The 12,449-nt window shown below is 31.5% G+C and overlaps 1 protein-coding gene and 1 long non-coding RNA gene across 8 annotated transcripts in view; one reads left to right on the top strand and one right to left on the bottom strand.

Moving 5' to 3' along the window:
• Window positions 1-12,449, bottom strand: part of LOC143230287 (uncharacterized) — a 75,965-nt gene that overhangs the window by 26,666 nt on the left and 36,850 nt on the right. For 3 of the 5 annotated variants that reach the window (XM_076463553.1, XM_076463552.1, XM_076463551.1), the window contains exons 2-3: window positions 8,778-8,881; window positions 6,407-6,567 (exon numbers count right to left, since the gene is read on the bottom strand). The exons of the other annotated variants lie outside the window; for them this stretch is intronic. In XM_076463553.1, coding sequence (XP_076319668.1) covers window positions 6,407-6,567; window positions 8,778-8,881 — 265 coding nt within the window. The remainder of the gene's footprint in view (window positions 1-6,406; window positions 6,568-8,777; window positions 8,882-12,449) is intronic. 5 annotated transcript variants of the gene reach the window in all.
• The window catches only part of LOC143230288 (uncharacterized), an 84,734-nt gene continuing 82,078 nt past the window's right edge, over window positions 9,794-12,449 (top strand). The window contains exon 1 of one of the 3 annotated variants that reach the window (XR_013016344.1): window positions 9,794-12,298. This is a non-coding gene — a long non-coding RNA (uncharacterized LOC143230288). The remainder of the gene's footprint in view (window positions 12,299-12,449) is intronic. The other 2 variants (XR_013016342.1, XR_013016343.1) reach the window with 2 other exon arrangements.

Here is a 12,449-nt window from a genome sequence, read left to right as displayed (position 1 = left end):
TATGCAACTACATGCATGTATTATCACCCTAACTGAAAATAAATTAAAATTTAACACAGAATTTAAGAAAAATATAATGTTACATGTTTTTCATGTTGATTTAAAAATTTATAATAATCTATATTAGTGTTGCAAGTTGAAAGCATTAGTTAGATTTGATACATTCTCAAACTAAGGAGTCATGTTAAAGCAGAAATTTAAATTCTAACAAAGTAACAGGATGCATGTTTAAAACAACTTACAAAAACTTCTCCCAGAGAATTTAAATGTAAAAGATGAGCCACAGTGAACCTCATAATAAAGATTGTATTGTTCTATAATTCTGTATAAAAACTTCAAAGTTATGTATAGCCATCCCCAATTCTTAATTAATATACTAGAGGAAATGAAGCTACTTCAATATCACACACTACTCATGTCTAACCAAAGTGACATGTAACTGTCACTCTTATAGCACACTCATGTTTCTATGGCAACAGGTTACAAGTTATAAAATCTTATATTAATAGTTTTAACATTCTAAAGTCTGGGCAGCATCCATCCTAATCAAGTAAGGATACTGTTTCTAAGGTATCCAACCTAAGTATCTGCAAGAGCTAAGTCATAAGAATCAATCAGTTAATAACCGTTTCTTCATTAATATTATAAATATAATCTTATATGAAATTGTTTTTGGTCTCAGTTTCTTTACACAGGTAGTTCACTACTGCCCATGTTTCACACAGATTACTGTAAACTGCAATACTCTTAAAACAAATGCAACCATGAAGAAAACTTGTTTATGGTTTTAGTTTCTTTCAGACAGGTAGTTCACTAATGCCAGTTGTTACATGTAATATTATACTCCGTGATATCAAACTGGCGCATGTTTAACGATTCTTGTGAACAACAAACAGCTTTTTCTGAATCAGTACGTTTTCAGTTTTCTCCCAGTTTATAATAGTCATCAATAACAACTTGCTATAAAAGAAAATGGAACATAAAACATTATGGCAGAACTGAAAATCTTTCAAAACACTACAACTTAACAGATGATGAAAGTATTATATTTGTATTTATATAAAAAAAAAAGTTTAATCTAACCTATCATATGTAATTAACAAGATAATTATCGCCCGTTAACACTAGTCACAGATTATAATTACATCAGAATTAATCAATAACTGGTATACCTGAGCAGCATAGGTTCAGTGCACAATTTGACTGATATAAAAAAGATGAAATCCCATACTTCTTACAAACTCAAATGAAAACAAGTTAGTTTGTATGATACACCATTATACACAATGTTTTTGTTAAAGCACACCATTACTTTTCATACTCTTGTATTAACAAACATCCTTTAGAATTCCCAATTTTCAAATGTAAACAACTTTAGACAATAAGAAGCCTTGATATTATCAAATTTTCTGCTTAACACCATTTAAAAAAATCACATTTAACATGAACTGAACATGATGAAATCCTACAATTCTACCTCTCCACCAATAGGAGAGCAACACAACCTTCTTGCACAACATCTCCCCTTAAACACTTGCACTCGAAATAATGTCATTCTTACAAGAGGCATGAAGAAAGAACACCAGAAGTGAGGAGGATGGATAGGAATCTATCACAGGTGAGTGTCCATCCGAAACACATTCTCAGGTCACAAAAATGTTAACTGCTGAGACAATATCTCTTCTGTATAAACAAAACATATGGAAACCTACATAAAATGGTGGAGAGGTTGATGCAAACATTAAACCTATATGAGATCCTTACAGAAAGAAAATTAAGTATGGCACTTAACAGCAAGGGCTCTATACGGCATGAATCTATGGGAGACTATCTAATCTTGATCACTATTCTCCAACTAAAGGCAAAAGACCCCTATGTATCACAGAGATGAATGAAATATCATCATAACCAACAAAGCACACAAGTTATCAGTGAGCCCAGATGTGTAGTGTTGTTATGGCACAATCAGACCATACGGTGTGTGGTTCACCTAAAATCGACTTGACACTCTTGCTGCAACAGGGCTGTTTGGAGACAGATCTAAACTATACAAGCAGTATCACAATGAATGAGAAACTCTCTAATGTTCACCACCCTAGTAGCTAGAAATCTGAACAAAGGAAGAAGAATTTACACTTGGGAGACCTGGGGATGTATCAAGATCCTCATCAGATACCTGCCAGAAAGGTCTTTTACTAGTAACATGAGACTATTTTTAAAAGTCTGAAAAAGCAAGAAGAAAAGAAAAGGCAGTGTGAAGATTGAAAAAAAAATAGCTTAGAGTTAAAACTCAGCAAGAAATAAAACAGGTTTTTAAAGATAATGTATGAAAGACATGTGAGAATCATCCACATGCACTAACATACAGGAAATAATATCCAAATTGAAGGCTTATCCACACTGTAATAGTAGCAAACAACAGATCTAGACAATGAAAGGTCCAACGGTAGAATAAAAAAATAGCAGGAGCCCTTAAAATACGTACGTGCCAAATAACACCAAGACAAGATGCAAAAGATGAGTCTAAATGAGTATATAGGAAAGAAACAGGAGGGAGGGAAATAGGATGAAAAGTACAATCACCATCCCAAGTAATAGAAGTCTTAGAAAAGAAGCCTGGTCTGGGTAAAGTAAGTATAAGTACAATGTAAGACTGTGAAAAACACTAATGATATTAAAATCAGAACAATGGAGACCATAGGTAAGGAGATGGAAATATGTCTAGAAGCCAATAATTCAAACAGAGCATGTGTCAGAGAACATAAAATCATTGTCAGGTCCCAACGAGGCATGAAAAGGGTCGGAATAAAGTGGGGAAGGCAAAATGTAGAAAACCAAGTTGGAGTGAAGATTGATAGTCCATATCTAAACAACCACGTGAAAAGAACTGAGCGGTGAGTCACCATAGAACAGGAAGGAAGTGGTAGACAAAACAGTGGTAAAAAGTTTGCCACTTCTGTTGACAGAAAGAAGAAAAAAAAAACGAAGGACAAGAGGAATGTGATATAGAAAGTGGTACACAGTTGGAAAGTATAGGTGGTTATAAACCAGGCAAATCCCATTCAATGTGTGAAGTTGGAGCAATAGAGGTGACACAGGTATATAAGAAAATGATGAGACCAGTTCTGGCTAAGAGCTTCAACTGTCAGAGCTCAAGAAAAAAGTCTGGTGTTGAGATAAGTGGCAAAAGCCTCCAAGAGAGACACAGCAAACCTGAAAAAACACCTGAAAGAAAGAATCTGGTCCAGCCAAGAGAGTGAATATGCCATAAGCACATGGCAAATATCAATGGGAATAAATCACAAACAACATGTGGAAACAAAGTCCTTAAATGGGTAACCCCCAATACTTGATGTAAGAAACAAGTGCAGAATTTTCAGAGTAGATCATGTACAAATAATTCACAAGAAGAGACAAGAAATGAGAAAATCATGAAGAAACTGCATGTATCTCATAGGAGTGCCTGGAAAAGTGGAGATCCAGTTATTAAGGGGGGAAGGGAAACAAATGGATGCTTAATGTGGTGTTGGCATGATCATATCACCAGGATAAATCCTCAAGAAGAGAAAGGAGGAGATACACAAACACGACAACTGTGGCGGTTATTACTTTGTGATTGCAGTCACTTTTTCCTCAATCAAGAAATCTGTGAGTAGCTCGTGTGCATTATGTAGTTCATTGAGATAATGTGAGCTACATGTTTTCCAACCTGTTTGGAAGGCATATTAGTTAACCTTAGTTTATAGAGCAATAACACTGTTACAAAAAAGGCTATTTAGAATAAACAAATGTAGTTTCATATTACAATCTGAAATCATTACAGAAAAACAAAAAAGATAATTTTGATTTATTTTAATGGTTACAAGATTGGTCATATTGACAAACCTCACACAGAGTTTGGGTAGAATAATACAAAATACATTCTAGTTTTACTGATCAAAATGTTTCACGTTTATTTATGATGTTTAAATTTAAATTTCAGATGAGTACCCACAGTAGTCAATTTTCTGATTCCACACATTCACAGACTCTTGCAGTAAAAGAGACTTCATTATAAATTATGTTTTTCTCAACAAATGATTCAATCATTATTCACAGTTGACACAATTTTTATGAAGATACACTAAACGTATTACGAATTATTGTGGTGAAACTATAAAGATAAATTTAGGGTCACAAACTTGGCTGATTCAACCAAGCCCATAGTGAGAAGAAATGATGGTAATGGTTTGTCTCACTGTCTGTTGGTTATGGGTTCAAATCCCTGTCCCCAAACATGTTCATACTTTTACCCATTGGGATGTTGTAACATTATAAAAATAGTAGTTCAAGAGTGGTAACTAACTAACTGTCTTCTCTTTGGTATGTCATTGCTAAATTAGGGATGGCTAATGCAGTTAGCCCTTAAGTACCTTTGGCCAAAATACAAAACTAACCAAACATTAAAAAATATTAAAACACTAAATGTACAGAATACCACCTGACTAAAAATCACAAAGATTTAGAGCAAATAAAATCCAAAAAGCTCAAACATCTAATTAGCTAAATTTATCAATTATCTGTAATATCATATGGGATGAATCATACTTTAATCACTCATTTGTATTCTAGACTTCCTGTTGGTTATAAATTTAAGAAGACTTAGCCTCAGAAAAATGTATTAACATTTTGTAAATTTGAGCAAGGTGGGTGTGGCAAGAGGTTCTTGCATTTTCATTGGTTGCTCTGAAGTTCCATATGATTGAAGCATATAAAATTTAGAAGATTAATGACATTTTACATAACATTTAAATAGTTTAAGGGGGGAAGTTCAAAAGGGGAAATAACTGAAGAACAAATATTCAAATTCTCACACCAGGGTAATTTAAATTTGTTTTTTAAATATTTTCTTATATTATTAAGAACTTAAAATTTATATAATATTAAAAGCTGCATTATCATCTATGGTTTCTTGTCAAGTTTGTTCGTACATCAAGGTAGATAAGTGGTTTAATTATATTCTGAACGTAACTTACTGAAACATCATGACACTTCAGTTTGACCAGCCCGTGTGCTAAGAGTGTCTTGTTCGGATCATGAAAGGTGTCAACCAATGTACTTATATAGTTTTATTTAGACTGTACTCTGCCCTTAAATACAAAATGATTAGTAAAGCATACTGCAAGTGATTCCAGTGCCAGCAGTAAGCCAAAACACAGAGACACAACCCATCTCAGTAACAACAAAACTGGAAACCATCAAGAAGTTTGACGAAAGCCAGACTTATGTTCTCATCATCAGCTACAGCAACTATCAAGAAAGAAAAAATTATCTCTTAAGTTACTAAATCGGTATTGCCCTAAGATAATGGATAGCAAAGGATGACTTGACAAATTAAAAAAAAGAGCATCATTTACACAGCCTAAAGGCGGCAAGTGCTAAAAGGGAAGCAACATCAATGTGCCAACCAGTTTAAAAGATATTATTGAACAAAGAGGATATATGACCCGTCAAGTTTTCAACGTTTGAGAGACTGATCTATATTGGAAGAGGATGCCAGACAGAACAGGTTTAAACAACAAAAACAATTTTTGACAACTGGTTTACAACTTTGTCTGCCCTACAGTAAAGAGATGTTTTTCTATGGAAAATGTTTCCCATAAAGCACTAGTGGTTGATGACAACTCACCAAATCACCCTAACAACCTAATTTACACATCAACAAACATTTCTGTGGAGTTTCTTACTCCAAACACCACTTCTTTGACCCAACAAATAAATGAATACGTCATAGCCTCGTTTAAAGCACATAAATGATCAGATAAATGATCAGGGGCAGTGGACAGCAACAGAAACATCTGGGTCAGAGGTTTCTGGAAACCATTCAACATCAAGAATGTAAAGATGAATGCAGTTTGAAAAAAAAAAACTGGCTAAAATATGTGTACAGTTTTCATCCCTCTTGTTAAAATAAATCACATCATTAGCACATCAGTTTGGATTTTAATGGAATTGATGAGCAACTACATACTACAAATCATACTACAAACAAATGACCAATGAAGTGCTGATAAAACTCTCACCAAAATTTGGCTGCTCATGAAAAGAAAGATGAATAAAAACCAGAACCACAATTGTTTTTAAAACAAATGATGTCTCCCCTATTACAAGGCGATAATTATCTGGAGGTTATAAAAATTTTGTATGTGAAATTGGAACATTTTCTGATGCATACAAGTATTTTTAATCTTGAGATCAAAATTACTATGCATGTTGGATAGTCAACATGCAAAAAGAAAATAGGCACAAGAAAAGCATTACTTAAAAACGTCTTAAAACTAAATAACAAAAATTTTTTCAGAGTCTGAAAAAGAGAATATTATTTATTCCTCTTCAGCTTTAACATGTAAATCTATATAATACTTACCCCAGAGTGACATAAAATCAAGAAATACAGCAGCACCATTGTCGAAAAGATGAGTTATTCTTGCAAAAGTGCACGTCTGGCCTAATCTTCCATATCTACATCCTTCTACGTCACACCGACGAGATAAAATGGTGTCCTTGTAGTCTTCACAAATTCCCTTACTATAAAAACAAATGCATTTTAGTTTTAAGTCTATAGAAATAACACAGTACAGCTGGACACCCAAATCAACCATAATATACAATTATCAATTTCAATGATAATGCCACATAAAATAACTGATTAACTTAAATTATGTTTAAATCAATTTATCACAAAAATTATTTAAAATATTTTAAGATAAATTAATGGTTCAAAACATATCAACCAATAAAAATTAATGGTTCCATTTATTATTCTTTCCAATTATTCCAGCGACAAATGGCTTGTGTGAAAATAATTAATTAGCTAACCATTGATTAATTAGTCTAGTGATTAATCACTTACCACATTCCATCAATCACGTAGCTCTAAGTAACTGATTTATCTGAGGTATAATTTAGAAAATGATCAAACATGAGTTTTAAAAAATAATAAACTGTTTGATTACTCTTTTATCTTTTTTCTCCCCCTTATTCATACCTGTGAGCATCACCCAATACAGTAAACACAACACTCCTACTAATGAAGCTTAAATCAGCATACAGGTGTAAAATCCAAGCCAAGCAAATCACAGGCCGATCTTAACTCCAAAATATTCCCTGAAGAAATTGAAAGGAACAAACCCTGAAGTGATTCTTATCAAACAAAATATAGTGGGTACAATAACAAATGAGAAACTCAAAAAAAATCCATCCTTAACAATTTTTTTTATATATATAAAGATTTATCTCAATTTTAAACTCATGCTAAAATTAATAAAATTTATATATCTTTAATATTACAGTTTCCTAACTTCATTTGCAGAGCTTCTAGAATCTTCTAATTGAATATCAAGTTATTTTTTGGTAAAACTTTATATGTTATGCATTATTTTCTCTACCCTTACACTATATGAGCTCAGGCCATTTGTTTAACCTTGTAACCACACCAAACAAAAATATGAAACAACATTTTTCATTTCTAAAATCCCTGCAGATTACAATAGAAGCTTATCATTATTTATCCTGACTACTGTCAGGCTTGCATCAGTTAAATATGACAACTTCCAATATACTAAGCCTATGTAACAAGCTAGGAATCACCTTGTATACACTTAGTTCAAATTACAGCATAAAATTATGTAATACACACAATTTTCATACATATATACAAATATTGCAAATAAATTAATCTATTTCTTCAATTTTTTTTTCTCGTGTTACCTAATAAGTATTTTTTTTACTTTTATAACAAACAAAATATGTACACAAAAAATAACAAAAATCTAGTACTTAATTGTGAATGCTGTAATTTCTTTTGTTGTCAAAGACTTAAAGTGTTGAGAAATGCTAACCCAAATTTTCACTGGGCTGTTTATTTTGTTTCCCAAATTATTTATTAATTTCAAATATATACTTTAGAGCACAAACAATAATAAACACAAAGCATACAATGTCCTATAATTATTACAATTTAACTGGTTTTCTAACCAAACATTGTGCATTAAAACAATTTCCTTAGCTGGTTAAACTAAACTTAGTGATAGCAGATTTGAATCTACGTTCCCGATAAACTTAAAAGCCATCCTGTGAACGAGATGGCATAAAACAGAAGGTTAAATATTGGTTATCAATAATGTAATAGCAAATGTCAAAGACAGAGAGAGAGAGTTATTGACATTTTTGAAAGACTGCATGTAAGAAAACAGAGTTTTATGGGATAGCTTGGTAACTGTAACATTATGTTATGTATTAGGAAAATCTGCATGTCTGAAAGTTGTATTCAATCTCAGTCAAGTGAAAAGACGATCCAAGATGAGCAACTTGGAACAAACAAGTGCCATCACGTGATACAGAAATGTGAACACTAAGACGTTACAAATTAAAATATTTTACTTTCGAAATTCAGAAATTAAAACTATATTACATAATAGAAATATCTTATTAACTTTAGATCTACATTTATTTTGATTATTACCACATCTTTATAGAATTTTATAGCTCAATGAAAATAATACATTAGCAACACAAGAGAATTCTCTCCCACCTATCAAGACTGACTCTCCTTACGTGTAATTATTGTATTTGGAATGATCTCTTTCAAAACACAACCAGTATGAATAAAACACGTACAAATATAAGATGTTTTTTTTTGGTAATTTCAATCTTTATGTAATGCTCAAAACTTTTACCAAGTGCTTTTTATATTAAATAAATAAATTCTGTCCAGGTAATTAATTATTAACACTCACTTGATGTCATCAAAAGGTTGTTCTTTATATATTGCCCAAACCAAAGCCCAGTTGTTCATTAACCATTTCCGAGGAGCTTTTTCATCTGAAGAATCACATTCCCCCTAAAATACGTCAAAGTAAATTGTCAACATAACTATTATTTTACTGATACAGGAAATGAAATATCTTCAAGCATAATGACAACTAATAAAAATATGTTAAAGTGCACTTTACTGGAAAATAATATTAATAACAAACTACAGGAGAAACCCTATCACACAAATTCTTCAGGTCATGAAACTGATATAATACACACTGGCTGTAGAAATAACTGAGAACAATGCTTTTAACATGAAAAATTGTACTTTCTCAATACCTTATAAATATATAAGGCATGAAATATTTAAATATGAAAATATTTAATAAAACAATGTAAAGAGTGATTGCAATGATTTTTATTCATCACTATATATCATATAATATCTTGGAACCACGTATCCTAAGTAACAAACCCAAACACGCACGTCAAGTACCTCAAAGTTGCCAGTGGCTAAGTTTTTGTTTTTTTTAGTAGTTTAGGAACCCTATAACTATGTTATTATTTACCAAATTTTCATTTTCTTACTTTGATGAAATAGGGTTTCATTATACTCTTCTGTTGAACCATTGATAACAGGATTCAAAATTAAAGCTTACAGAGAAATAAAAAAAACTTATTGGATTGCTAATCTAAATACTGTTCAACCTTTTGAACTTAATCTAGAATCTGGAATCGATGATCTTCGTTCACTGGTTTCATCTTTGTCGAAAACAATATTTTTATTCTTTGCTTATTTCTTCTTGTATCGCGAAAGCTGAATTTAGTAAAACATACTATTTGTTTAAGATAATTTTCATATAAATTTTTATAAACTGATCAGTATATCTTTTTTAAACTGTCTCCAGGTGTTACCTTTACTTAAATGCTTAAGCAGAGTTTTAAATACACACATATTCAGCCATTTCTAAAGTAAAATATTCCTAACACATTTTCGCATACATTCTCACCATTGGTTATATTATACTGGAAATGAGACATTTACACCAGAACACAGAGAAATAGACATTTCTTGAAAAACCAGATGACCTTCCTGATGTTACTAAACAACCTTTATTTGTATATCACTCATTTGATTACACCACCATTTCCAATATGTAACTGAAGATAGGTCCACCTTCAAAAAGTGCTCAAATTACGGGGCTTATATTTAATTTCTATCAAGACATTTTGAACCTACATGTTTTTACAACATCTTGAATAACATGTACAGTATATTGTCCAAATATTGTCCAATACTGGGTTACAGTCTTAGAGCAGAATTAATTGACTTCTTTCCAAACTGTTTATTATCAATATGTATTGCATCACAACACATAACGTCGTGTTTTTGCCTGTTACAATGCTAACTATATAGGACTGACCTAAACATCAGGGAAAGTTGCTTATGTTCTACATAAAATACAGAGTGGACCATAGTTGAAATTATTTGATTTAACTGTGCATTGGTTTCCATTTCTGTGTGATTGTATCAGGAATAACCAGGGTTACAGGGATTTTATTCATTTCTATTAAGACTTCTCGAACTTGCATGTTTTTCTAACACCATAATTATACTATTCTCCTAATGTCTTTAGACAGTGGTTCTACGTACAGGCAGTAAAACCATAAAATTAAAAGAAGAGTATGGGAAAATGCCAAGCTGAAACTTTGAAGAAAATAGAAAACCTAGCATTCAGAGAGGGAAAAACATATTTGTTCATTCTATTTCATATTTATCAGTTTCTCATTTCACTGCACATTGGTAATTTCATTACTGTTAGTATTAGGGTTGAAAAAAATAGTAGATAAAATATAGTTTTGCCAGAAAAATACCTTTGAAAAGAAGTATTTTTTTACTTTTAAGCATGGAAACTGATTCATTTAAGGCTTTGGAAATTCACAGATCGATGTTTATTAGGAGATTTTTGCAAACTGTAACAAAACAATATTGGACTTGTAAAACATACATTGAGAATAGTCCATACATTCACTGTTAGCATTAGTTAAGGCTGTCACCGAGTGTAATATAATATGATACATCTGTTTAATAGAAGTGTAATTTTTGTTTTAAAATTCCATCAAGTATATGTTCATCACTGTAATATTTTACTCAAGAACAAGTAGCAAAAAAATTGCAATGGTTTGTTTACAGATGTAAAATCAATAAAAAGGCATAATTGACAAGAACTTGATTGAGGGTCTTAACTTAAGAGAGACATATGTGAAGAATAGAAATATATTTTTGTATTTTATAATTTGTTAGAAGTACTTACTCTTTTTCATGTTTCTGTCAAACCTTTTTCTGTTGTTTGTATGTGTTGTTCATATAATCCATAGCATACCCTTTTTATGGTATAATAATATATACATATAATGTACATCAACTTCATTGATTTACTTCTACAGCTATTTATTGCTGTTTAGCCATAACTAACATTTAAAAAAAAAGGGGTTATCTATGCTTATACTTTTACAAAAAAGCTTCTCCTAACATCCCACAAAAATCAAAGCACTAAGTGATGGAGATGACACAGAAAGAAGCTGAGCTATAAATACATCAGTACCTTAAAACGATTCTCTGCCTTACTGTCAGTATATTTGGGATTTTTCAAGAAACTGAGCAAATTCTGTCACAAGAAAATTTCCACAGCATGAAGATGAGTTTAGAGTAGGAATGGTAAAATGAAATACTGCAGAAATATCTAATAACAATCTATATCCATATACAAACTTCTAACATTATTTAATAATCAATATATTGTTGTATTTGTCTACTATTGTATTTTCAATCTTATCTGGTGCTTCTTTGCATTAAGGTGCAAGAAATATTACATAGTTATACATTTCTTTAACTTCGAGAAAATTTTTCTTTATTTTTCTTACATTTCAGCAAGAAATAAACAAAAATAATTCAACAACTGAAAAAAAAATATTACACTGAATTATCCCTTCACCAAAGCAGCAGTATTTATTTCTTGTGCAAAAAATTTTGTTTTTAAAATTTGGTTGTAACACTGAAGTTTTTCCAAATCACTAAAATCAAATTAAATTTGGGTGGAAATTAGGTAGGCTAGAAAAGGATGTTACAATTTCCAGTATACAGGGTACAGCCCAAAATCTTGATTTAATAACATCAAAATAAAATTCACTGCCAAAAAAACTTGTCTATTAATAGTAAGCAGCTATGAAGATACAGAGTTTAGAAGGTTGGCTGAACTGTCCCTCTTCCATAAAATAGTAGAATTATTCATATTAACTTAAACACCTTATAGTGACTAACAAGCTTAAACAAGCCTTATTTGACAATATCTGTCCACAGAATGCAAGATATCCATGGAGAAGACACCTTTATAAAACTAAGAACCAGATATCATGTGTTGTGTGGAATTTTGTAAGGAGGAAGAAGATACAGAATTTACTCTCCATAAACCTGGATATTACAGCAGATTCAGCCACACTGGTGAGCAATTCAGATGTCACAAGAGGTTTAAATTACTGTACTAAATTTTAAAAAAGGGTGTACTGGAAAGCTTGATTTATGTACACACCCACGAAATATCTTCCTTACAAAAAAAGTTTTGCAATTATCTGTATCTAACTTAGGTAATTAT

This window comes from Tachypleus tridentatus, chromosome 10 (genome assembly GCF_004210375.1).
Source record: "Tachypleus tridentatus isolate NWPU-2018 chromosome 10, ASM421037v1, whole genome shotgun sequence".
In the NCBI taxonomy this organism is placed as follows: Eukaryota; Metazoa; Arthropoda; class Merostomata; order Xiphosura; family Limulidae; genus Tachypleus; species Tachypleus tridentatus.
The sequence above is the reverse complement of the archived record's forward strand: the minus strand, read 5'-3'. Positions and strand labels throughout refer to the sequence as shown.